The following is a 23,680-nucleotide window of genomic DNA, read 5'->3' as shown; positions in this document are numbered from 1 at the left end:
AGCGCCCGCGTACCCACCCAGGGGGTGGCCCAACCCCTCCCTCCCTCTCCGCTGTGGCAGCGCGGCGCTGCGCGGACGCGGGACGGGCGACGCGCAACGCGCAACACACCACCCCCCCCCCTCCTCCGCCTCCCTTCTCCTCCCGTTTCCCCCCCCGCGCCGGTGGCGGAGTTGCTGCCGCCCAGCGCATTGTGTAAGACGCGACCTGTTATGGCCACCACTACTTCCGGGTTCCCGCAGTCTGCTCCAGCCCGGCGCTCCGCTGCGCTCGCCGCGCCGGCGGTGGCGGACGCCCGGCAGCTCCGCGGCCCGCGGCAGCGCCGCGCCTGCCTCCCCCCCCCTCCTCCCCTTCCTCCTCCTCCTCCTCCTCCTCCTCTTCCCCTCCCTCCTTTCCCCTCCCCGCCCCGCACGGCGCGGCGCTCCGCCCGGCTCCCGCGCCCCGCGCCCGGCCCGCCTCCGCCTCCGCCAACCTCGCCCGGCGGCCGCGCAGGGGCAGACCGAGAGCCGGCGCCGGCGAGGAATTAGGAGCGATCCGAGGAGGAGCGGAGAAAAGAGAGAAAAAAAAAAAAAAAAAAAGCAGCCAAAAAAAAAGAGCCAAAACCAACCCCATCATCATCATAATAACCATAATAAAAGGAGAGCCGGCGCGTTAGCGAGCCTTTTTAATTTTTAATTTTTTTCCCTCCTCTTCCTCCTCCTCCTCCCTCGATTTTTAATTTTTCTTTTTCATTTTTTTCATCAATTTTTTTTTTTAATTTTTTTTTTTTTTTTTTGAGCGCGCTCGAAAATTTTCACATTTGAGGTGTCCTGCGCGGTGGGAGCGCACGCAGCGGATCGTCATCAGTCATTCACCACCTTGACAACCTCGCCTGTGATTGACAGCCGGAGTGGCAAAAAGCCATGAGACTTGGTAGTTGGGTTTGAGGGGCACTTTAAAAAAAAAAAAAAAAAAAAAAAAAAAAGGAGAGAGAGAGAGAGGAAAGGAAAAAAAAAACCCACCCTGATTTGGGGAAAGGATATTTGCTTTCGCCCCGCTGCTGTCTTGGAAACGAGAGGGGGAGAGTAAGAGAGAGAGAACAGGGAGAGAGGAGAGAAAGAAAGAAAAAAGAAGGAAGGAAGGAGGGAAAGTTGATTTTTTTTTTCTTCTATTTTTTTTTCCTCTTTTTTTAATGCTGAGTTACCGTATCGCTTCGCTGAGATCCAGCAAGCCGAAGATTTTACTCGATTGCTTTCATTGCTGGCGACGCTAAGGGATTTTTGCATTTTTTGGGGGGGGTGAGGGGGGGGGAACTTCGCGTTTCTTTCTTTTCACACTGGCCTTAAAGAGGATATATTAGAAGTTGAAGTAGGAAGGGAGCAAGCAGGCCGATGGCGCAAAGGGTACGTATTAAAAAAAAAAATGGATTTCAAATGTGAAATGATATTGAAACGTGGCTGACAGAGACGCTGCGAAAAAAGTTTCTTTTCTTTTCTTTTTTCCCCCTCTTCCCCCCCTCCTCTTTGGAGCAGGGGCACAAAGCGGTGTCCTGGAGCGGGAGGATTTATCAGTCGTACTTAAAAGCTGTATATATTGATATTTGCTTGATTTCTTTTACTCCCCATCCCGGGTCTCGCAGGGAAAAGTCAAGCTTTCTATACATTAATGACATGCAGGCATGTAAGTGAATATGTCCGAGCCTCTGTATTTGTTGGTTTTGTAGCTCTTGTCTTTTTTAAAGTCACCAGTGCTTGAAATATTTGAATGTGTGCATGTCTCTGAGGTTTTGCTGTGTTAGTGATGATAGACCGCTTCACTTTCGGGAGATAACTTCTAGCTGGAAGTAGACAACTTTTTTGTGTGTTCTTTTTTTCTTTCTCCTCTTTTTTTTTTTTCTTTTTAAAATATTCAGTCACAAAAGTTGCAGTGCAATGGGCAAAAATTAAGCTCTTTTAAAAAGAAAAGTCACTTTAATTTGAATTAGAGGTTACCAGCATGCACTGCCATGTGTATTGTTTCTATTTTGGATGCGATCTCCTTTTTTTTTTTTTTTTTTTTTTTTTTTTTCCCCCTTCCAACTACTTCTTAAATTGAAGTTTTGTGGAGGGGAAAAAAGAAGAGAAAAATCAGCCGGAATCGAGCGAGCAGGGATTTGGGGAAGAGGGAAAAGCCCTGGAAAGAAGTTTTTTCGCCTAATTTGCCTGCCGCCCCTCCGAGTGCTGGTTGGGGAAGTTCGTTCCTCTGCTGACAACTTGCTTTTTACTCTTTCTGTCCAAGCAAGTGTCAGGGATCTTTAAAAGTGTTTATTCACACCTTCGCTTTTAATAGATGAAAAGTGGCCGTTTCCCCCGCTGCCTGGGAACCGCGGTAGCTTTCGCTCCTTAATCTTTAACAAAGAAAAGTCCTTTTTTTTTAGAAAAAAAAAAAGGGAAAAAGGCCATTCCCAAAATCCCGAGAGCCCGGACAAACGTTTCCAGCCTTTCGGATTAAAAAGCGCGTTCGCCTGGGAATGGCTGGAAACCCCCCAAAATCGCTCCTTTTTTTTTTTTTTTTTTTTTTTAACGTGCCGCTAATGAACTTTTTCGCATCCTCCCCGGGTGAGGTACCTGCCTGCCGAGCAGCGGGAAAAGTTTTTAGCGGAGGGAAGGCTTGGGCTTGGCGAACCGCTTCCGTTAGCAGGGAGGGGTTTGGGAGGTGTGGGGATGGGGGGCTTGGGGGTTGGGGGGGGGGTTGGGGGTTTTTTTGGGCCTTTTTGTTGTTATTATTGTTATTTTGCCCTCGGCTGCGGAGTGGGAGGATTTCGGGTGGTGCGGGCACCCGGCCCGGCTGCACGGAGCGGGGCGGGGGTTGGGAGGGACACGGGACACGCGGGATGGGGGCTGCTCCCGGGGACTCTGCCCCCCCTCCCCCCTTCCCTCCCACGCGTGACACCTCTCCGCTTTCTCTCTCTCTCTCTCTTGCCCCCCGCAGTACGACGAGCTGCCCCACTACGGCGGCATGGAGGGGGTGGGCATCCCCACCACCATGTACGGGGACCCCCACGGCGCCCGCCCCATGCAGCCCGTCCACCACCTCAACCACGGGCCGCCGCTCCACTCCCACCAGTACCCCCACGCCGCCCACGCCAACGCCATGCCCCCCGCCATGGGCGCCTCCGTCAACGACGCCCTCAAGAGAGATAAAGATGCCATCTACGGGTAAGGTGGTCGCCGTCGGGGTCCGCGCCCGCCGAACTTGCGCGGGGAGGGGAGGAAAGGGGTGCGGGGCTGGGCTTGCCCCTGCGCCGAGTGGGGAAGGAGCGCTGAGCAGAAAAGGGGAAAAAAAAATAGTCAATTTTTTATATATACATTTTGTTTTTTAAAGGGGAGGGGAGGGCTGGGGTCCCCCCTTGGCACGGGAAAAGTGGGGAGCTGGAGCTTGCTGGAGGGCATCACCGCGGGGAGGAGGAGGAGGAAGAGGAGGAAAATAATATTCCCAGGGCACAACCTGCGCCGGGTGGTAAATCTCTGCAGGGAGTTTGGGAGCAGGGAAGAGTTGCAGCGCTTCGCACAACTTTCCGCCTTGCTCTGTGAAGGAGAGAACTCAAGAGCTGCTTCTCTGAACTCTCTTCCTTTTATTTTTTGCCCCTTTTCATTTATAATATTATTTTTTTTTTACCCCAACTTTTTAATCCGGCAGCCGTTGAACGCTTCTCGGTGCGGCAGCTCGCGAAGCGGGGTCTAGGCCGTTGCGGTGGGAGCCGATGGGTTGCGCGGAGCGGGAGATGCTTTGAAAACGGGTCTGCCCGTCCGGAGTTGGAAGGGAAAGTTTAGGACCCTGTTAAAATCGCGCGCAAAAGAGTGAGGAGAAAGGGGAGGGAAAAAGAAAAAAAAAAAAGCCCCCAAAATCACGTCGTTCGATTTCTTTATCCATTTATCAGAAATCTGTAGGGTTGGTTAAAACTCAGCGGTGTAAGGTACCAAAAAAAAAAAAAAAGCAGCCCTGGGAAAAAAAAATGAACTCCCTGTTATAAATATACATATATACGTGTGTGTGTGTGTGCCCACGCTTATTTATTTATTTAAATTATTAAACGGCCGAGGGAGCCAGATGCACACGCAGCCTTTCTTCTGGGGAGGCTTTTAAAGCTGGGAGAGCCCAAAAAACCACCTGGTTTCCCCCGCGGGTCCGGGCTGGGGGGGTGGGCACCCGGCCGGCGGGGCGGCTTGGTGGGAGCGGAGTGTTGAGGGGTGGGTGGGTTTGGGGGCTTTTTTATTTTTTAATCTGGATAGGGGATGTTTCTTCCTCTGTTTTTCTGGGTTGGTTGTTGGTTTGTTTTTTTTTCTCCCCCCCCGCCCCCCTTGCTTCTAGCAAATCCTCCAGCAGAAAATGGAAATTAAAAGCATGAAAAAGGAGAAGTGCACGCCCAGAAATTTTAAATTTTTTATTTTTTCCCTCAAAGACAAGGAAAGTTAATTCAAAATGGCTGCTGGAATCGGCTTGGGTTTTATTCTTAGCTGGTCCTGAGGTTGTATGAACAATATCTGCGGGCAGATAACGCTGAGAGGCCGGGGAGATGCCGGGTCCCAGCTGCGGGAAGGGCCGGGGCCCCCCGGGTGGGTGCCCCCCTCCCCACGCAGGCTGCTGCGGGACTATTGCTATGTTTGGGGATTTTTTGCCTTTTTTTTTTTTTCCTAAATTTTATTTTATTTCGTTCTGATATTTTTTTTTTGTTTTCCCCTCTGTATGTGTGACTATTGTATTTTCTTTCAGACACCCCCTGTTCCCTCTTTTAGCACTGATTTTTGAGAAATGTGAATTAGCTACATGCACACCCAGGGAGCCCGGGGTAGCGGGAGGCGATGTTTGCTCCTCTGAGTCTTTCAATGAAGACATAGCAGTGTTCGCCAAACAGGTCAGCAAAACCGGGTTGAAACAGTAAAAGCAAAAAAAAAAAAAAAAAAAAATCGTAACGAGAAAAACGAGTCTCTGTTGAGATAAAGATGCGCGTTTCCCCCTCCCCCGTCTCTTACTGCAAGAGGCTGAAAAAAAAAAAAAAAAGATCCCAAACCCCAACCAACCGAGAGAAAAAAAAAAAAAAAATCGGGAAATCTCGGCATTTACCACCCCCCTAAAGACATGAGCGAGCCGGAGCGGTCGGTGCCCAGGCGGCAGTTTCGCTGCGCGGCTCCCGGGGCCGGGGCTCTGCCCGGGAAGCTCCGTGGGTCTTTTTTCGGTGTCTTGGATTCACTTGTTCAAGTGTTTGGTTGATGCACAGAATCCGGCAGTCTGGGCTTTGCACGAAAGGTTACATAATGGACCCGACAGTGTAATGAAGCAAGAAATAATAACCTCTGCTTTTTCTGCTTCTGTGTTTCAAACCTTTTTTATTATTATTTTTCCCCCCCCTTCCTCCACTTTCTTATATATAGATCCGAGCAGAGAAACCCCTCTTTTCCTCTAATCCTGAACTGGATAACTTGGTAAGAGTTAACACCGCTTCTTCCTCTCCCCACCCCCACCCCACTACCCATCCCTTCCCATTTATTTATTATTTAGAAAAAAAAAAAAACCAAGAAAAAACAAACCAAACTTGTGTCTTCTAGAGAGGTGGTTTGGTGCTGCTAAATTGAAAATTACTCGGGTGGATTTTTTTAAATTATGATGATTTTTATAGTTACAAGTAAATATGGTGTGGGAATTGTGTGGAAGTATTAAAAAAAAAAAAATAATCCCGTAAGGATCTGGAGAAAGCGAGCCCCATCTGAAGGGGAGCTGGCGGGCCGGGTGGCGAGCTCGCCCGCCCGAGAGCAGCGTGGATTTATCCACGCCGCCGCTAGCCCCTCCGCGCACCTTTGAAGCAGCTCGGTGGGAAGCACGGAGGATTGCTGTGGCTGGAGATGCACCGCTCCCTAACCCACCGAAAATGAGGTCTTTTCTTTCCCTTTTTTTTTTTTTCCCCTCCTTAAGGATAAACAATCATTTTGCCTCCGCTGATGGACTCTCGCTCCGCTTTCGCCAAGCGAGGAGCCAGCAATGGTGTTTAGAGGGTTGGGTTTTTTTTTTTAAGGAAACGTTTATGATGCGTATAATTTAGTTGCTTCGTTGCAATAGGGATTTTTTTTTTTTTTTGGTTAACTCTAGATCGCTTCTCGTTAAACAGCGCACAAGGCCACCGCTATTAAGTTTTAGTGTTATTGCCATAAATCAAAACAACTTTTTATTTACTACTAGAGAAAAGTCAAGCTGCAAAGTGCGGCAGGGGCGGCTGTGGGAAATATCCCCAAATCCAGGAATGAGATAAATCCTCGTGTTGTTTGTGTCTTTGCAGATGATTCAAGCCATACAAGTATTAAGGTTTCATCTGTTGGAATTAGAGAAGGTAATTTTTGTCTCTCTCTCTATCTTCCTCCTCCGTTTCAGTACTGTTGAAGTTCAGGCTTCTGGTAAATTTGCATAAATGTCTTTCTTTCTGGTAATTAGTGTCAAGACCAATCTTGGCGTCCATTTCTCTTCGCAGTTTAATTACAATTTCAGCCTCTAAAACCGGGCTCTCAAACGCCCAGGCCTTGTGTTCATTGTAATACTTTGCTGGCTTTGTATAAATAGTTGCAGTTCTGTGGTGCCGCAGATGAGACTCGAAATGGTTGGTTCAGCCAAGCCCTTGCATTGGGATTTTGAAAAAAAAAAAAAAAATTATTTTTTCTTGGTGGTGGTAGTGGGGAAGAGACTTTGGCTGCAGTTAGATAGGATGGGGAATTTTTTTTTCTTTTTTTTTTTTTTTTTTTAAGAGCCATCTGCAGGTCAGGCTCAGGGCACGGATTGTCCTGTAACATTTTGCAGAGACAAAGCAGAGTTGATAGTTGTGTCTGTCTCTTGTTCCTGGGAATATTGTACACCTCCGAGCAGAAGAAAGAGATTGTAGCCTAAATGCAGGGGTTTTTTTGCTGGCTATTTTAGAAATCTTAGGAGGGAGAATGCTAATTTCTAAGAAGGCGGTGTCATCCGAGCTCACATTAAATTGGAAGTGCGCTCTGGTTTCCTGAGGATTTTTTACGTGTCATTGATAGCTGGCCTAGAAGAGAATTCCCTTTCTCCTAAAAATAAACATTTTGAGAGGTTTTTAAATAGCTGAAAAGTTTCTCGGGAGCCTCAGCCACTTTATCTAACCGTAACTGGCAGGTTGTTCTCGCTCTACCCGAAATGTGTTAAAATTTGCCCATTAATAGAGGCAGCTCAGGTAGGAGCCTGCCAGAGCGACTGGGGATTTCAGGGCACGGATGCCTAGGATGTATTTCAGCCCAGTGCATGGGGATTATTATTATTATTTTTAATCCTATTTTTTTCCTGTCCTCATACCCTTTTGGAAAGGGTTTATGATGAAATAACTGGATGAAATTAAATAGTTTACCTTAAATGTCACCCATGCAGGTCACCTCTCTAATGGCCACAGCTCCGGGAGCAGATGAATTTAACACGGGTGTTGAATATGTTGTAGCCTGTGAATCATCTTGTCACTGTCAATTTTCTGGGATATCTCTATTTTGCGAGAAAAGAAAGTTATTCCTAATTCTGGATGCGTCTAGAGGTCTCGGGGGGATAATTGCAGTGTGTTTCCCCTATTTAGGACTTTTGATGTCACAGGGGTGAAGGGGGGAGACTGGTTGCACTTGTCAATTTTACTTATGTATTCCTGATTATATTTTCTTCCTTTTTTCCACCCCCTCCTTCCTTTTTTTTTTTTTTTTTTTTAACCTCTGTCATAATGTAGGTACACGAATTATGTGACAATTTCTGCCACCGGTATATTAGCTGTTTGAAAGGAAAAATGCCTATCGATTTGGTCATAGACGATAGAGAGGGCGGATCAAAATCGGACAGTGAAGACATAACAAGATCAGCAAATCTAACAGATCAGGTATGATCTCGCCAACGCCGCACATGCTGAAATTTGTATGCAGATCGCTCGCTGGGTCACTACGCCTCCTTTTATTATTTGCATATGATTAAGTCCCTTTTAGATAAATTTCCATCGAAATGAAAATTTTTGAATAATGTGGCTATTATTGCTTCATTAAGGCTCGCTCCCAGATTCGACCTGTCGAGATGAGCTTGTAAAAGCATCGCCTGCAAACTCGACCTGGTTCTTGTCGCTTTTAATTTTTGTCTTTATTTTATTTACCCTTTCCAATGAGAGGAGCGGTCCCCGCGAATCGCTGGCTTCTTGGTGGCTTAGGAAAGGAAGGGCTGGAGCCGTTGACCAAAATCAGAATAAAATCCGAGATAGGTGGTCCGGGGGAAGACAGAGAGGGTTTGAAATCTAGCAAATACTGGCTATTTTCTTCCCGTCTCTACGGTTCATTAGTCCGTCTTGTCAGTTTTCCTTGGCCGAACGCTTTTAGACTTCAGTGAACATTGCTTTGTGCACGCCTGCCTGCTGCAAACGCGCCCATTTTATTTTACTTAATAGGAAAAAACAGGGGAGAAAAAGAGGAGAAAATAAAACGAGACCTAGATTTTAAATTATTTGCCTTGATCTTTCAAGTTGCCAACCCCTCTCCTTAAAACAGAAAAAAAAAAAAAAAAAAGGCAAAGCCTCCAGACCCCAAAAGTAAGCCAGCAAAGCCTTGGCGTGGCTTTGGCGGTGTCCAGGTTTTGTCTGGGGTGGTTCAAACCTTTGGTGCCGGCTTTAGGCGGTGTGGGAGCTGGGAAAGCTGCCTTTCCCCTCTCCCCTTCCCTTTCCGCCTCTGCCTGTCCCCTCCGCTGGGCTCAGGCTGGGATTGTTGCCTTTTAATGGGAGCGTTTGGGGCTAATTCAGGAGGTGCCCAGAGCTAAATGAAGCTCTTGGACTAGGTGATGGAAATTGCTGAGATTTGGCTTTTTTTTTTTTTTTTTTTTTTTCCTTCCCCCCACGGAGTTGGGTAAAACTGTGGGCTTTTCCCACTCGGCTTGCTTTCTCTCAACCGAGGGGCAGCAGCGTTTTGGCTGCGAGAGAGGGGACCCTAGACCGAAAAAAAAAAAAAAAAAAAAAATCCCCGACTAAAAACCCCGAGTTATGATCAGCTTCGTAAATAAGAGTCTTAGGGGCAATCAGCTCCCGACTCTGGAGGTTTCCTTTTGTTCAAGCAAGGCGCAGTCAAGCAGACAGGAGTTTCCTCAGCTGCTTTGCCATCATCGCCAGCGCTGTCAGGCAGGAGTGATTTTATAGATGACCGGCAGAAAGGTGCGTTGCATTGCAGCCTGGGCACTCTCTGAAAATATTTTCTCCTCTCTGCCAAAGGCTGTCGGGCTGCTGGTAGTGCCGTGACAGGGGGAGGCCGGCTTGAAGGAAGGCACGAACTTTTTAAAAAGGGGTTTGTGTGCGCAGAAGTGATTTGGTGTTGGTTTTGCTGTTGTGTTTTTGGTTTTGTTTTTTTTTTTTTTTTGGTGGGTGTCGTCCCCTCCACAGTTTTGCTGAGAAGGGGAAAAGCTTCGGAGGGCGGCGAGGCAGGGACATGCCCGGAGGACCGGGGAGGGAAGATGCTCCCGGGGAAAGATGCTTCCCTAGGGGAAGGATGTTCCCGGGGAAGGATGCTCCCCGGCGGGGGAAAATGGTCCCGAGGTCCGGGGGGAAGATGCTCCCCGGGAAAAGATGCTCCCGGGTAGCCGGGAGGAAAGATGCTCCCGGGGAGGGGCAGCCTCCCAGAACGCCTTAAAGTGAGGGGAGCCCTGCAGCGAGGGGTCTAGCGGAGGGAAGCTCGGCTCGCTGCTGTTGAATAAAAATTGTAATCCAACAAGTCTAACTAGAAAATGGGTTTCTAAAAGCTCTGGAGTGCTGGGTACATAAAGCTATTTGAGCAAATTACAAGAATCGCTCAGGGGCACGAATGAAATCAACACTTTAATTGCCTCCAAAATGAAGATTTATACCCCATTTTCCCAACGAATCATTATTTTATTAAAGTGAAAGCTAAAGAAATGAAGCTATAGTTTTGGGGTTGTCGGAGGGAGAGGGTCGTGTGTGTGTGTCCCCTTTTATGTTTTTCTTTAGGGCAGGAGCGCGGATGTTGCGCGCCCGGCGCCATCCCCTCTCCCGCTGCGCGGGGCTCTGCTCCGGCACCCCCGGCTTGCGCAGTCGCTGCGCGGGGGAGCGGGGCTTCCCTTTCCCCGCAGAAAGGAAAAGGCGCAAAAATGCGCTTTTTCCCTACCCCGGCCGACGAGGCGGCTGATAAAACCCGCGGGCAGCGCAAGGAGGGGCGCGGAAGTTGCGCGGGGGGTGGGAGGTTAAACTGGGCGCCCCCGGTAAACCCCGGTGCCGAGGCCGGCTGCCTCAGGGCCCCGTCGGTTCAGCGATCAGGTTAAATGATGAGGTGCTGAGTGCCGCTCGTCGGGGATGTCCCTGCGCGTTCGTGGCTGCGCGGGTGCGCAGGGCCGGGGGTGGGATGGAGAGGGGACCGGCTGCCGGGCGCGCCGCTCTGCTTTTGAGAGCAGAAACAAAGTATGTAAAAGCTTTTATTACGCGTTTAATCACTTTTTTTTTCTTATATAATGGTAGTAAAGGTTACAGTTAACAGTTGTGGTTTGGTTTTTGTTTTGTTTTTTTTTTTCTTTTAATTTATTAGTTTCCTTTTATTTATTCTTTCCTTCTAGGCCCCTCTACGCCAGTGCCTTTAAGTTCCCCTGGTTAATGGAAAGCAATGACACTAATGCTAGATTTTGCAAACCAAAGCCCCATAACGCTAACCATTGTTCAGTGATTTAACTCTCTCGGTGGCAAGAGGTCACTAAAATAGCATCCTTCTCCCACGGGCGTGACCCCACTGCCTTCCCGGGTGGGACCTGCAGAGCCCGTGTTTACCATCACGGCTCCAAAAGTCCAAGGCAGGAGTTTAGGGAGGAGGGCGAAGAGTTCTTGTTGGCGATAATTAAACTCGAGATCAACCAGGCCCTGGGAGTTTAAAAACCTTAGCTGAAGGATTGTGCCCATCCTCAAAAGTTTCAAAATAAACCTTTTTTTTTTTTTCCTAATCGTTAGTTTTTCAAACATTTGCGTGTTTAAATTTTCAAATGTTTGTCAGAGCACGGAAAGGTTTAAAACACAGCTGTCGCGTGATGCGGGTGGGAAAACCCCCTCTGATTAAAAAAAAATAAACAAAATAACAACCCCAAAGACTGTCTGTAGTCAGAGCGTAGAAATTGAGTTTCTTAGGTGATCCTAAACTATTACTGTGGGACTGGTTTCTTGAAGCCACATCGCCTTGGCACCCAGGTGCTCTAGTCCGAACTGTAAAATTCCCGTATGAGAGCGTGTCTACCAAAAAGCCTTTGGAAAGTCCCATAAGGAAAACATGGTATAGAGTAGCCACCACATCCAAAGACAGCATGTTAGCAGCGTAAGATAGATTTCCTAGGGACAAACCAGTATTTTCTTACGGAAAATAAACTTGTTGAGCAAATCCGCATAGTATTACTTGACAAAAATCATCATTTAATACTGCGCAAGGCAATTACGTGCGCAGAAACTTTTAACAGCAAACCGGCAAAGAGCCAAATTCCTATAGGGACTAGGAGGGAAATGATCAAAAAATGAACATGAAATAAGACTTCCTGTAAGAAGGTCCATAATTCAACATTATTTGACTCCACTGTCAGGGAAATTGTTGAAGGATAGTAAACTGATACTAGAGTCTCAGTCGTTTTTGTTACAGTCTTAAATGTTTGCAACTGTGGCGTTTTAGATGGCCCTTCTCGGGTGATAGTATATCATATATATATATGTATATCATAAAGCAGCACTTCTATTTATGTTGCAATAGGTTTTTTTTTTAATGTGCGCCATTGCAGAGTTTCTCTAAACAAAACACGGATAGACAGCAGCTTTTTTTAAAATGAAAAAATTACTTAAAACGTATTCTTTACAAAGAAAGAATCATAAGCTGGAGCGCGATATGTAGCGTATCTGAAGGAGGATGGGTTGTTCAGGGCATCGACCCGTTATGACTAGACTGACTTTCCCAAATACTTCAAGTATGTTAGCTACACCTTGCAGCCAATACAAAAATAATGCGTTGGGGGGAAAAATGCTGAGAAATACTGGCTTACTTTGAGACTTCTTCGCAGCTATTTTCAAACCGTGTATGGCTTTAAGTGAGAGGAGCTAAGAATATTGCTGCCTTCAGTGTATGTACTCCCGTGTTGGAGGAACAGGCATCAGAATAATAGATGCGGTGCAGAGGCTGCAAGGTAGAATTTCATTTCTGCATAATAAAAAGCGTTACAGGCCAGGTAGGGCTCTGAGCAGGACCAATGAAATAATGCTTAAAAGACTCAAAATTTAATTTTCTTCCCCTGACTTTATGCCACCTTGAGCCAGTGAATCCTTTTGTTTGTTTGTTTGTTTTGGGGTAGAGTTGTTCGTTTTTTTTTTTTCTGTGCTATTTAGGAGCTGTTGCCATGCCTGAGTTTGGCAGAGTATTTAATGTAAAGATACAGCACGTTAATTTGTATTCTGGACCTGTTGTCATCTGAAACACTGTGGCTGAAATTGTACTAACGAAACAAGCTTTTCTTTGCTCGCCGTTTCTTTAAGCAAGTAAATACATTGTTAAGTAGATATGAGATTGAATGTATTTTCTTTAATTTATTATTTCAATTCAAGAATCTTTGCTGGTTTGGGTTTTTATTTTTTAAATAATTCAAAAACCCAAACAGAGCCGTCCTTACAGCTGGGTATAATATTTGCTGCTTTCCTTAAGTTGCATGTTCAGGCCTAACTTCTGCGTAAAGTTTTTCAAACTGAAGTTACCTTTTGTTGCAAAGGGTAGCTTAATCTACCTATTTTTTGCACCTTTTCTCTATCAGACCTGGCAGAGTGGAGTTTAAACCCAAGATAACCCTGGAACTTGTCCTAAACGTTAGTGAGCTTATCCCGAGGTGTTCCTGTAAGTGGGATCTTGCGGCGCCTTTGCGTTAGGGACCGCAGTTTCTTATTTTGAGGTGACTTGGAGATCGGCAGGAGAGTTGTGAAAAAATGAGTTTTACCTTAAGTTTAGGCCTTACGGCTGAGGGTTTGAGTCCTCCCTGGCTGCTTTTCCGCAGGTAGCAACGAAGGTAATGGGGTCTGCATGCGGAAGGGTTACTGCAGCCCGGAGTGGGCAATGTTAGCACTTAAAAAAATCAGATTATATCGCGCTCAATCAAAATGAGTAAACGTAGGTCATGCTGATAAATACTGCTTTAAAAAGCAGTGAAAATCCAGCACAGCTTTTTTAAATTAGGGAATCTCTTTTTTTGTTGTTGTTGTTTGGCATTTCTGCGTTTCGGTTTTTTTTTTTTTTTTGGTCACATGAGCGCGCAGTTAGGAGCTATCTTGTGTAATCTAAACAAATTGAAGAAAATGAAGAGGAGGGTTGTTTCGATCTGGTAGTTAAAATTTTTGAAGTTTTCTGGAATTGTTTTCTAGTGGGGGTTGTGTGGGAAAAGGAGAGACAGGGGTGCGCTGCAGTGTCACCTCCTGTCCTCAGCGTGTTACCTCCCTTTCCTGACGCTCGGTTCCTCGGGGCGGGCTTTGACTCGGAAGACAAATTTGGAAATTAGTGTTTATATGAGGTTTTATTCCCGCAGTCGCAGCAATATTTGAAGAGAGTAACTCTTAACAGAGTGCACATTTTGTGTTTTGCCTTGTTTGAATGTCTTTCTGTCCCGGATTAATGTCTCCGTATCTAACCCACCGCTGATATTCTGTAACATGACTTCAAGACAACTTGCTGGCAGTTGGTTCAGCTCTTCTTTGGTTGCCTTTTCCCTTTTACTACCTTCACAAGAAGGGGGGGAAAAAAAAAAAGAGATGTAACCTCGGCGCATATGTGAGAGCAGAATCCCGGCAGGCCAACGTCCTCAGGCCTCTTTTTTTAAAATTTAGGTGAGATCCCTGGAAAGCTTCAGCCCCTCTGCAGCAGTGCTGGGGGTCTGGTCTCTGTTAGCAAGGGGGCTGCCAGCACAGGGGATCCCCATTGCCTCCATAGACTCTGCACGTTGAGTTGCCTCGTTGTTGTTGCCGTCGCGGCTTCGTGTATTTATTTTTGGGCATATACCTCGGAGAGGTGAAGAGCAATGTAGAGATTACAGCCTTATGTGGGTTGTTGCGTGTACCAAAGGTGATAGCACAGGCAGTGAGTTTTTTCTGGGAGTTACTGGATTTTGGAAAAGGGATTTGAGACTCCTCAGTAGACGTCTGGGCAAGTGTTCAAAACTTAAACGCTGGCGAGGCAAATTTAAAAAAAAATCGAAGTTTGTCCTGAAAGCAAGGGGCCTGTTTGCAATTAAAAAAAAAAAAAAAAAAGAAAGATATTTAGAAGTTATAATTCAGAGACTGCCATTTCCTTGCTGTCTTGTGGAGGATGGGAAAGGTAGGACGGAAAGAAATGAATTTGCACCCAAAAGTCTTGGTTTTGCCTGTGGTGGGACAGGCTGCCGAAAGACATGGTGGGTCCTCTTTTTTGCGAGTATTTTCAAATCTAGGCCAGGCACCTTGTTGAAGAAATGTTATGGTTCTCCCCCCCCCCCCCGCCTTGTTGGAGGTTATACGTTAGTCATCCATGAGTTTTGGGGATCAATAAAGGGATAACTGTGAAAGGCAATGGCCCATAACGCGCAGGGAGTGAGATGGGTTGATCTAATGGTTCCTGCCTGGCCTCAAAACTCGATGAATCTCTGGGTTTGTCCACACAAGGACACTCAGGAGAGGTAAGACAAATTGATTGGGTGTAAAATTAAAGTGCATTAGTTAAAGTGCATTGCACTATTGTGTGGATGCTCTCATTCAGAAGTAAAGTGGCCTTAGTTCACTTTAGCCTAATCCCCTTTGGAGTAGGCCACTTTTCTTTTGAATGAGAACATCCACATTAACTTTTAGTTAATTCGTCTTTCCCGAGCGTCCTGGCGGCCTCCTGCCCGCCGCTCTGGAGAGGTTCGGCCAGCCGGGTGCTGGCTCCCCACGAGCTTTAGGTAAGCTTTTCATTAGGCATATTCATCTCCACAGCGGCACTTAACCGCTGGTGTTCGTCGTCACCCCGACCGGGGCTGCGCACCCTCCTCTCCCTCCTACTCCTGCAGCTCAAGAACAATATTGTTTTTAACACTGCCTGAGAAAAAAAAAAAATCAAAAAGCTTTATGGTGCCAGGGATTTGGGGATGGATTTGGCCAAAGTGGGATGGGGAAAGGCTGAGCTGAGCTCTCAGGCAAGGGGAGAGCTGCCTGCCCCGCTCCCAGGGGGACTGCGATTTGGGGGACGCGTTTCCCAGGTGAATGTGGCATCAGGCTCCCCCTGGTATCAGTCCTCCTCCCAGTAACCCGAGCATTTTATTTTACTATGGTGGTTTGCTGTTCTGTCGTGCTCCCTGCATAGACAGTTTCCACTGATAAGCCAGGTTTTAAAGACTGCGAGGAAATCTAGATTAACTCTTTTCAGTTGGCATTTCCAACCATAGAAACAAGGAATGGAAAATAATGTGTAGGAGAACTGATTTACCTGGTGAAAAACATAAGGGTAAGATAGTTCTGAAAGCTGGTTTGTGTTCTTCCTTGGAGTTCACTGAGCTTGAGTTTTTGTTAGAAGTATTTTTGGTGTCTTCTAGAGCTTATAAGTAACTTATTTATTTACTTTTTACCGGCTAAGCCGTGTGTGCAAATGCTGCGCCGTGTCACACTCCTGCCGTTGCCTGCTCCATTCATAATAAAATTTACAAGGCTTCTTGCATTAGTAAGCAATTTGCTATTGGAGCCTTTCCTAGAAATACAGAATTCTATTTCACCAAAGGATTGTCTTTCCTCTTCAATCAGGGCCGAGGTGAGCTATTTTCTCAAGGACTCTCCAGGCATCTATATGATATTCCCACTTGTGCAGATGATCTCCAAAACTGCATTACTTACTTCTCCATCTTGAAGGGCCAGCGCAGTAAATTAAAATTCTTTTATTAGCATCACCGGGCTTTGAATCTGGCCAGCCAATTTTATTTGCAGTTTTTCTTTTTCTTTCTTTTTTTTTTTTTTAAATATAAAGCAAATATGCATCCAGACCCTCTTTGCTGAAATAAACAGGCCAACAATAAGAGGAGTAATTCATCATTTGCTTAAAAGAACTGCCTGTTTTAACTTCAGAAATTCTGACCCAGAGTAAAGCAACAGCTGATGCCATCACAGGCAGTGTACTGTATTCAAACAGCTGTACAAAATGAAAAGCTGCGGTATTAATCCTGCCATTCACAGTTTATTTAAGTTTTTCAAGCCTCTCTCGTATGGGCATAGCATCAATGCCTAATTATGCCTCCATTAGGGTTACTGGGCCCTTAATACAGAAAATTATTGTATTTAAAATTTGGAAAGCTGCATCGATGTAATCTAAGATTCTTGCAGCTGGCACACGTTCAGGGAAGGCAAACTTTACCTTGTAATCTTCTTTTCATTCATTTGGTCTTTAGGCTTTGGTCCGGTTTTGTTGTTCCCGAGAAGGTCAGATCATGGCTGGTGTTTTTAACGCCGACTTGAAATAGCTCCATTTAAGGCTGTGTAGCTCTCGGGAGGAGAGGGGAAGAGTGGATTAAAAACTCCATGGCTTTGTCCATCCTGTTTGCCGGAGTGCAGGGCTATGGTCATCTGTCCGAATAGAAATTATAGAAATGAATGTCCAAAGCTTGGCACGCGAGGAGTTTTGTCTCGGCGGTGTTTCACTCTGCCCTGAACAGGGTAGGCCCTCTCCGCGCAAGCTGTGGTTTATCCGTGGATGTGAAAGGCTGTCCGCACACTACCCGTCACGTTGGGGTCAGGTATGCAGAGATGTCCCCAGTCTCAGGTGGGATATCTCCTGCTTGCTGATTCTCAGCAGCAGCCCAAGGCGAGTGCTCTCGTGTGCACGTGACCGCTTGCCCGGACTTGGCTCAATCCGACGAGCTAGGTATTAACGGTGGCCGGCCCCTTGCTAGAAACCCTCCTGGGAGGACACGAATGCTGTCGACTCAGTAGGTGGCACTTTAGTTTTAGGCTTGAACTGGCGCAGAGGACCCCTCTGGTCCTTGGGGTGCAGGCACAGGGACGCACCCTGCCATGTTGGTCTTGGCCCCTGAGCTCCTCCACTCACCCCTGTGCTATGGAGGTACCTTGCGTAGGTAGAGTTGGCCCAATTTTTTTTCTGAGGGGAGCGTCCCTGTGGCTTGTAATTTATAACACTTCTCTTACATACCGTTGTGCAGTGTTGCGGGGGAGTAGTTCTGGTATGTCCCGGACACGGCTGTGTTTCGGTGATGGGTACAGCTGTGTCACTGCGAGGTTGTGTGAAGTCACAATTTGGCTCTCCGCTTCACTCCTGTTCCTGCGGGCTTTTTGGGCAGCGTTTGACACGAACAGGGGCTCCATGGCTGAGTGACGCCGCTGGGCATCACCGCAGCAGGAGGGTGATGGTGAGGGGGAGAGAAGCCTTTCAAGTACATGGGCGCGTCAGTGGTGGGCAGCTTCCCAGTGCTGCCTGCTGTTTGTAGGGATGCTGTGGAAGAGGTGCCCCGTGTTTTCAGGGAGAGATGCCCGGAGCACGCTGCCCACGCACACCAGAGGCAGTGCGGCGGCTGTGCTGGAACCATTCCCTCCTGTGCCCCTCTCTGCCTGATGGATTTTGCAGCCGTGTTACCCCAGGAGGCTCCTGGCCCTCCTGCCTGTTGCACAAACCAGTTTTACTAGCGTGGCTTCCACCTACTAGGGGAGTGTCACTGCGCTTTTCCCATGTCCGTGAGGCCCATCGCAGTGCTTTTGTGGCACAGCTTTGTGGAAGAAGGATGATCTGTGCGACTGTGTCTTGCTACATTAGTGTAACCCCTGTGAGGGATGTCTTTTTTTATTGCTCTTTTTCCTTAAAGCCAGAGCGAGGGTATGCACATGACTAGTATGTGCAGGGAGGATTAATTTTGTTCTTTAAATGCAAATGTGCATGTGTCGAGACGGGGTTTGGTCCGCAGCGACATGTGTTAGCGGGATCCTTTGGATGATACAGCGATGCTGGAAGGGCAAGCGGGGGAATGCCACTCTGCACGAGGCTGAGGGGGAGATGCGGATGCTCTTCCCAGGTCTGTCGCTGAGGTTTTGGGGCAAGACAGTTAGTTGCTTGTCAGCTAAGATTTTCTATTTCTTCTCCCTTATTATCAGGTAGGGTTGTTATTTAATTTATATGTCATATAGTGATAGCGAAGTATAGAGATACGTAAGAACTGATATATTAAAGTAATTAATTATTTCACTCTTTGGATAGTTCAAAGAAAACAGTGTAGAGAAAGCAAAACATTTCTGTTTGGTGTCACAGGGAACACTTTGCTGAATTGAAAGGCTGACAGTGAAAGTCGCTTTTGGTGGCTTTGTGCTTTGGTTTTGTCCCCTTCTGCTATCTTATGTGTAATTACTACTTTAAAAATATATTTAGAGGAGGGAGGGGATAAACTTAAACACTGGATGGAGTGAGTATCAGTGCCCCCAGTAACTTCTGCAGAAGGAGCAGAGCTACGGGGCTGACTGGAAGCGTGGGCAGGGTGGTTGAACGGTTTGCCCATCCCAAGGTACGGGTTCACGTGGGGCCGTGTTGTGAGCCCTACGCTGCTGCGAGCCCCGCTGTATACTCCGAAACCTCCCTGGGAGGCAGAGAGAGGCCACAGGGACCGCTCAGCCCAGCTTTTTTGGGTGACTGTGGCTGCCAGCCGTGCTTCCAAGCCATCCCTCAATGAGCGGGTGGAGGCGTTGGGGAGCCACGGCCACCTCAGCTTGGTGAACCACCTCTGGAGCTTGCCTTCCTCTGGCTCCTGCAGCCCAGGCTCGGCATGTTTTGTGGCCGTCGGCTCGCTGGCGTGTGGCTGGCAGAGCCAGGCCGCTCGGCCACTTCTGCCTCCGCTGCAGATTCGGTGTGTTGTGAAATGGTAGAAAGTGGAGGAGCTGATCTGCGGAAGGGTTTGGCCATGAGCGCTGGAAAATGTGAATCACGGGGATTCCAGTTTTAAGCCTCCTGGAGATAACGGGCAGCACGTACCAGAGTGCGTGACTTGCAGAGCGCCTTAAAAAACAAGGCGGTGCCCTCGAGATTAAGAAAACGCTTTATAATCAGGAACACATTTTATACCCAGCGCAGCCTTTGCAGGTATCGCATCCATTCAGACGGAAAGGTGTAGCTGGAACGCAGCTAATTACACTGCAATTTAATTTTGGTGTTGAACAACACTGCGAGGCAAGCGGGCTCTTGAATCCTGCTAACAATGCGCACCGTAATCAAAATACGCTGACTGCGAATGGTGTCTGTTGTCAGTTAGCTAAAAAGACCATTTGATAGTTGTGACATACGCGCGGCGTTTTTGCTTGCGATGGCGCTGGAGGGAAGTGTGGCTGTCGCAGAGCGAGGGCCGTGCTTGTGCCTTCCCTCCCCACGAAGCTCCGGCTGGGCCGATGGGGTGAAGGGCTGCTGGAAGTGGGAGCCTACATTTATGTGCATGTAGAAAAAAATTGCAGCGGGTGCCCCGACGGGTTAATTTTCTCTTCCCAAAAGATACCACCCCCAAAAAATCTGTAAGAGGAATGCTCAGAGATGTGGTTTTTACTGTAAGCAAACCCTTGCTGTTTGCCTGAGCCCAGATGTTCGGAGTGAAGCACAGATCTCTCCGAAACACCGAGTCCCACTGCGGCTGCCAGCCAGGCCCCTGCAGGGGAGAAGGGAGAGGGGTGGGAGAGGTTGAGGGCTCTCTCTCAGCCTGAATCTGCCCGGGCAGGTCAGGATCGGAACGTCAGCCAGCCGTCTGACAGCCTGCGCCGCCTCAGTCAGAGCTGGGCATCTGGCAGATCCCCTTCTAAATGACTTCTAACACGTAAAGGCAATAAAAGGAAGGGACAGCAGACACACATTTTCTGGCTAAGTGGCGAGGCATTTTTCCTGTTTACACCTTTGGAGGAATCATTACATGAAATATTGAACAGGAAACTGTTATTTGTCTCTGAAGGCCTTTTTCCTGGTCTAGAAAGACGCTGAAAATACTCCAGTCCTATTAAATTCGGTAGGAGCCAAGGACTAACACACCTCGAGGCCTTGCACACCAGCTTTTGGGAGGTAGCGGTGCTGTTTGGGGCTGACATTGTGCGTGTTGCTGCACGATAGTAGACTTAAAAAAAAAAAAGTCTACGTGGAGCAGCAATTTTATCTGTCCCGGACGAGAAGCTGTGTTTCCTTGTGCCGAGAAAGGGATGGGTATTAATGCTATCTAGCGATATGGCTCTTATCAAAGGGAGGAGGCAGGTTTACAATGCATGGTTGCTCTAAATAGAAAGTCCTAGTCAATGTTTGTCGTGTGGGAGACAAACACCCTGCATCACCATCAGCTGGCTCGGCTAACCTGGCTGGGCAGGCGATGTTTACTGTTGAGCTGAGATTAAAAAAATGAGGAATGGAGTAAGGTCAATTGAACGTAAGGCACACTGTGATCAGGACCATTGCTGCTCAGGCTTTGTGGGTGTCCATCATGGCTATCACATGCAGCAACCACCAGTGCAAGAAGCAAAACCTGAGGTCTAAACCTGCTGCTGCCCAAAAGAACGTTGCTTTCCTTGTTGCCAGAGATGGCTTGGGGTGGCTCTGGAGTCCTTTCTCAGAGAGACACGCTGTGTCCCACAGAGGGACTTTAGAGGTGGTTGCCCAAGCACAGCAGGTTTGGTTTCAGCTCGTGCAGAAGGTGGTGGGACTGTGCTTCCAGAGGAGCACAGCCTGGGCTTAGGGAGTCTCTGTGTAGCTGTGAACACACACACACAGCCCTGTGCGTACACAAGCACACACAAGTGGGGGGTTGTTTTTTTTCCAAAAGTTTTGGCCCTGCAGAGCTGACGGGGCTTTGGTGCCTCCTGAAAGAGAAGAGCTGTGGTTTTTCCCCTTCCTTTTTTTGTCTTTATGTCCCACCCAGTCTGATGATCTCCATTTCATTTTCCTTTATTTTTTGTGGTTTGTGCTCGCTGCTTCTAATTATTCTTTTTCCTTTGGAAAGCGCTATCACCCTGTCCTTTTGCACTCGTGTTCTCTTTTCCATTCGGCCTGTTTGGGGCTCTCGGGCCCTTTCCTCTCCCTGCCATCCCTTTTCTCTTCCATGCTTTGAGGGTATAGGGTGGATCAGAAAGCTCTGCTTCCGTTGGAGATCTCTCTGTTAGAGGTACCTAGGCAGGTACACAGCTGGCGTTGTGCTGTACCAAGGTGTTGTCTCCTTCTCTGAACCCGGGGAGGTTCAGCAGTGAATTGGGATAGCGAGGCTCGTGGAGAGAGCCCACGTTGTTTGGTGGGTATTGCTCTGATGATCTTTGCACTGCTCAGTGTCCGTTATGCTGCTGGTGCCTTCAGGTGAAATCCTGGCCCTGTGAAAATCAGTGGCAAATGTCCTGTTTGTTTCCAGTTTTCCATCCTGTGTGGTATTTGCGTTGATACCCGCTCTCATTTCCTTTTATCTGTTTGTCTCCGAAGCCATTCTGTGTTGAATGCATAAAAACGGCTTACATCTTATTTTTCCTATGAGGCCACAAAGAGTCAAAGAGCCTTATCCTCATTTGAAATAAGGGGAAACTAAAGATAGAAAGCTTGCAACTTTTCTGGGGCTAGGACGGGAATCCAGGTCAGAGCCGAGGCTTCCACGCAGAATTTCTTCTGCTTTTTAGTTCACCGGGCCCTGCCGCCTGTAACGCTGCAAAGGTTTCCATCTGTGCAAGAGTTGCCCTCGCTGTGCTGCTTAGTTGCAGGCGGAGTTATTGCCTGTCTGTCATTTCAACGACCTTATTTCTGTAGACTTCAAGTCCCTCTTTTCCATCCGAACCTGATGTTTGTGCCTTTGTGGTCGTTCTATTAAAAATAATTCGCCTCTGAGTCGAAGTAGCGTGAAGCAGATTACGGATGAGTTACCGGCACTAAAAAGCATCTGTTTTGCAGCACTTTAAGGTTCCTGCACGTATCATTTATTCTGACCCGCTTGGTTTTGGTTGCGTTGCGCATGATGTCCCTGCGTGGCTTTGGCAGGCTGGGAGGTGGGATCGCGGGCTGCTGGAGGGAAGCCTTGGTTAGCTCCACCGGGAGACTTTCAGATGGCAAAGCCGTGGGTGGATCCCCTCAGAAAATCAGGATAGTCATGACCATGGATTTCATGGTCCCCGAAAGTCCGCACTTGATGGAGACTGGAATAAACAATGTATGTGTGTGGAATATATGAACTACATGGCATTATATTTTTAACATTATCAAAGTGTATTTTTAGTCCTGCTTACCGATGTATATCTTTTAAGGTTTTCTTCCCAATTAAGAGAGAATTAAAAAACTTTATTTTGTGCTGGATGGGGAAGAGGCTGAGGATCATTACTAGCCATACCCTCCAGAAGTGAAGGGGGCTAAGGCTTGCAAGGTGGATTGCAAGGAGCACACCTGTCTATCACATAGCTCTAGCTCTAGCACCTGTGCTATGGATTATACACTTAAGGCATTGAGCAGCTGTATTGAATGTTTTGCCCAAGTGAGGCTGGGGACATCAGCATAGCCAACAAGCAGAAGGATAAACTATGCAAAAAGTAAATCCTTGCTAAAGAGATGGGTTAAGTTTGTAGGAGGTGGATGTGATGACTTTATGACGTAGCCCCGTTTTTGCTTCGAGTTCTTGCCTATAGCAAGCACAAGTATTCCCTAACATGGTGGGTCGCTACCCTCGAGAAGATTGGGGTAGGTTTTTAAGAGGGAGGAGTTAAGAAAAATCTGAAGAACATTTCAAACCTAACACATTACTTCTTTTCTAATGAATAAGTATTTAATTTAGGAAACGAAAATAAGATAAAACTTCAGAAGGAAAACAATAAGCCCAAATTATGTTGACAAATTGCTGGCAGCAGCTCAGTTCCTCCAGGGCAAGGGGATGAATGATTATACCTGGAGCCAATTCTCTCACAGCCTGGAGGAGCGGAGGTTCATCCAACAGCTGAAGGAATTAGCCATTCCCCATCTCCAGTACACAAACACAAATGAGCCCACAAGAGGGCTGTGCTCGCAAAACTTTTGAAAAGATATATATCAAAAGAGGCTGAGTACAATTTTTATCACCTGTAATAGAAAGCAATTTCTTTTATTTATGTACTTATGGTCAAGCCCTTCGTTCCTTGGCCAGGACCACTTTTTTTTTTCCCCTTACACATGCTTGGTGCTCAAGAAACACCATTTTATTATTTAATATAAGCAGAAGATGATGGTTTCCCTCACTGTGTATTAGTGTTAACTTGACTCAAAGCCCAGCTGTTGTTGGATTTGAGTAATAAGTGTCCATAATGTTATAATGTTATTTATATCGACTCTCCAATTTAGCCATTAACCAAATTATTTTTTTCTGTAGCTTTTGTGTTTATTAAGGCTTGATGTTCACCATGACACAAGTCAATAACTGGTTTGGAGGCCTCATCAAATGTGGTCTTCCCTTTGATGGGGCTGTTACGCTGGTACCTGCTGGGGCTTGTGCTTTTCAGCCTAGCACTTCACCCAAGTGGATGAAGCACCTGGTAATGGTCGTGGGAGGCAATCGGTGCTTCTGGAATTATTTAAATACAGAAATATTTTTGTTACTTCCTTTCCTTTTCCTTTTTCTTCTTTTTCTCCTTTTTCCTCCCCTCCTTGTATCAGAGTACTCAATGAGCTTCGGAACCAAAACAAAAGTCAGGAAGTGTATTTC

General features: G+C 47.1%; 1 protein-coding gene across 5 annotated transcripts in view; it reads left to right on the top strand.

Annotated features, from left to right (window-relative positions):
- Positions 1-306: 306 nt before the first annotated feature.
- Positions 307-23,680, top strand: part of MEIS1 (Meis homeobox 1) — a 109,234-nt gene continuing 85,860 nt past the window's right edge. Inside the window, exons 1-6 of one of the 5 annotated variants that reach the window (XM_086744047.1) lie at positions 307-1,380; positions 2,948-3,174; positions 4,730-4,871; positions 5,389-5,439; positions 6,288-6,338; positions 7,728-7,874. In XM_086744047.1, the coding sequence (XP_086600173.1) occupies positions 1,369-1,380; positions 2,948-3,174; positions 4,730-4,871; positions 5,389-5,439; positions 6,288-6,338; positions 7,728-7,874 (630 nt within the window). In that variant the 5' untranslated portion in view covers positions 307-1,368. The remainder of the gene's footprint in view (positions 1,381-2,947; positions 3,175-4,729; positions 4,872-5,388; positions 5,440-6,287; positions 6,339-7,727; positions 7,875-23,680) is intronic. The other 4 variants (XM_086744051.1, XM_086744046.1, XM_086744049.1 and 1 more) reach the window with 4 other exon arrangements.

This window comes from Chlamydotis macqueenii, chromosome 3 (assembly GCF_036417535.1).
Source record: "Chlamydotis macqueenii isolate bChlMac1 chromosome 3, bChlMac1.mat, whole genome shotgun sequence".
In the NCBI taxonomy this organism is placed as follows: domain Eukaryota; kingdom Metazoa; phylum Chordata; class Aves; order Otidiformes; family Otididae; genus Chlamydotis; species Chlamydotis macqueenii.
The sequence above is the reverse complement of the archived record's forward strand: the minus strand, read 5'-3'. Positions and strand labels throughout refer to the sequence as shown.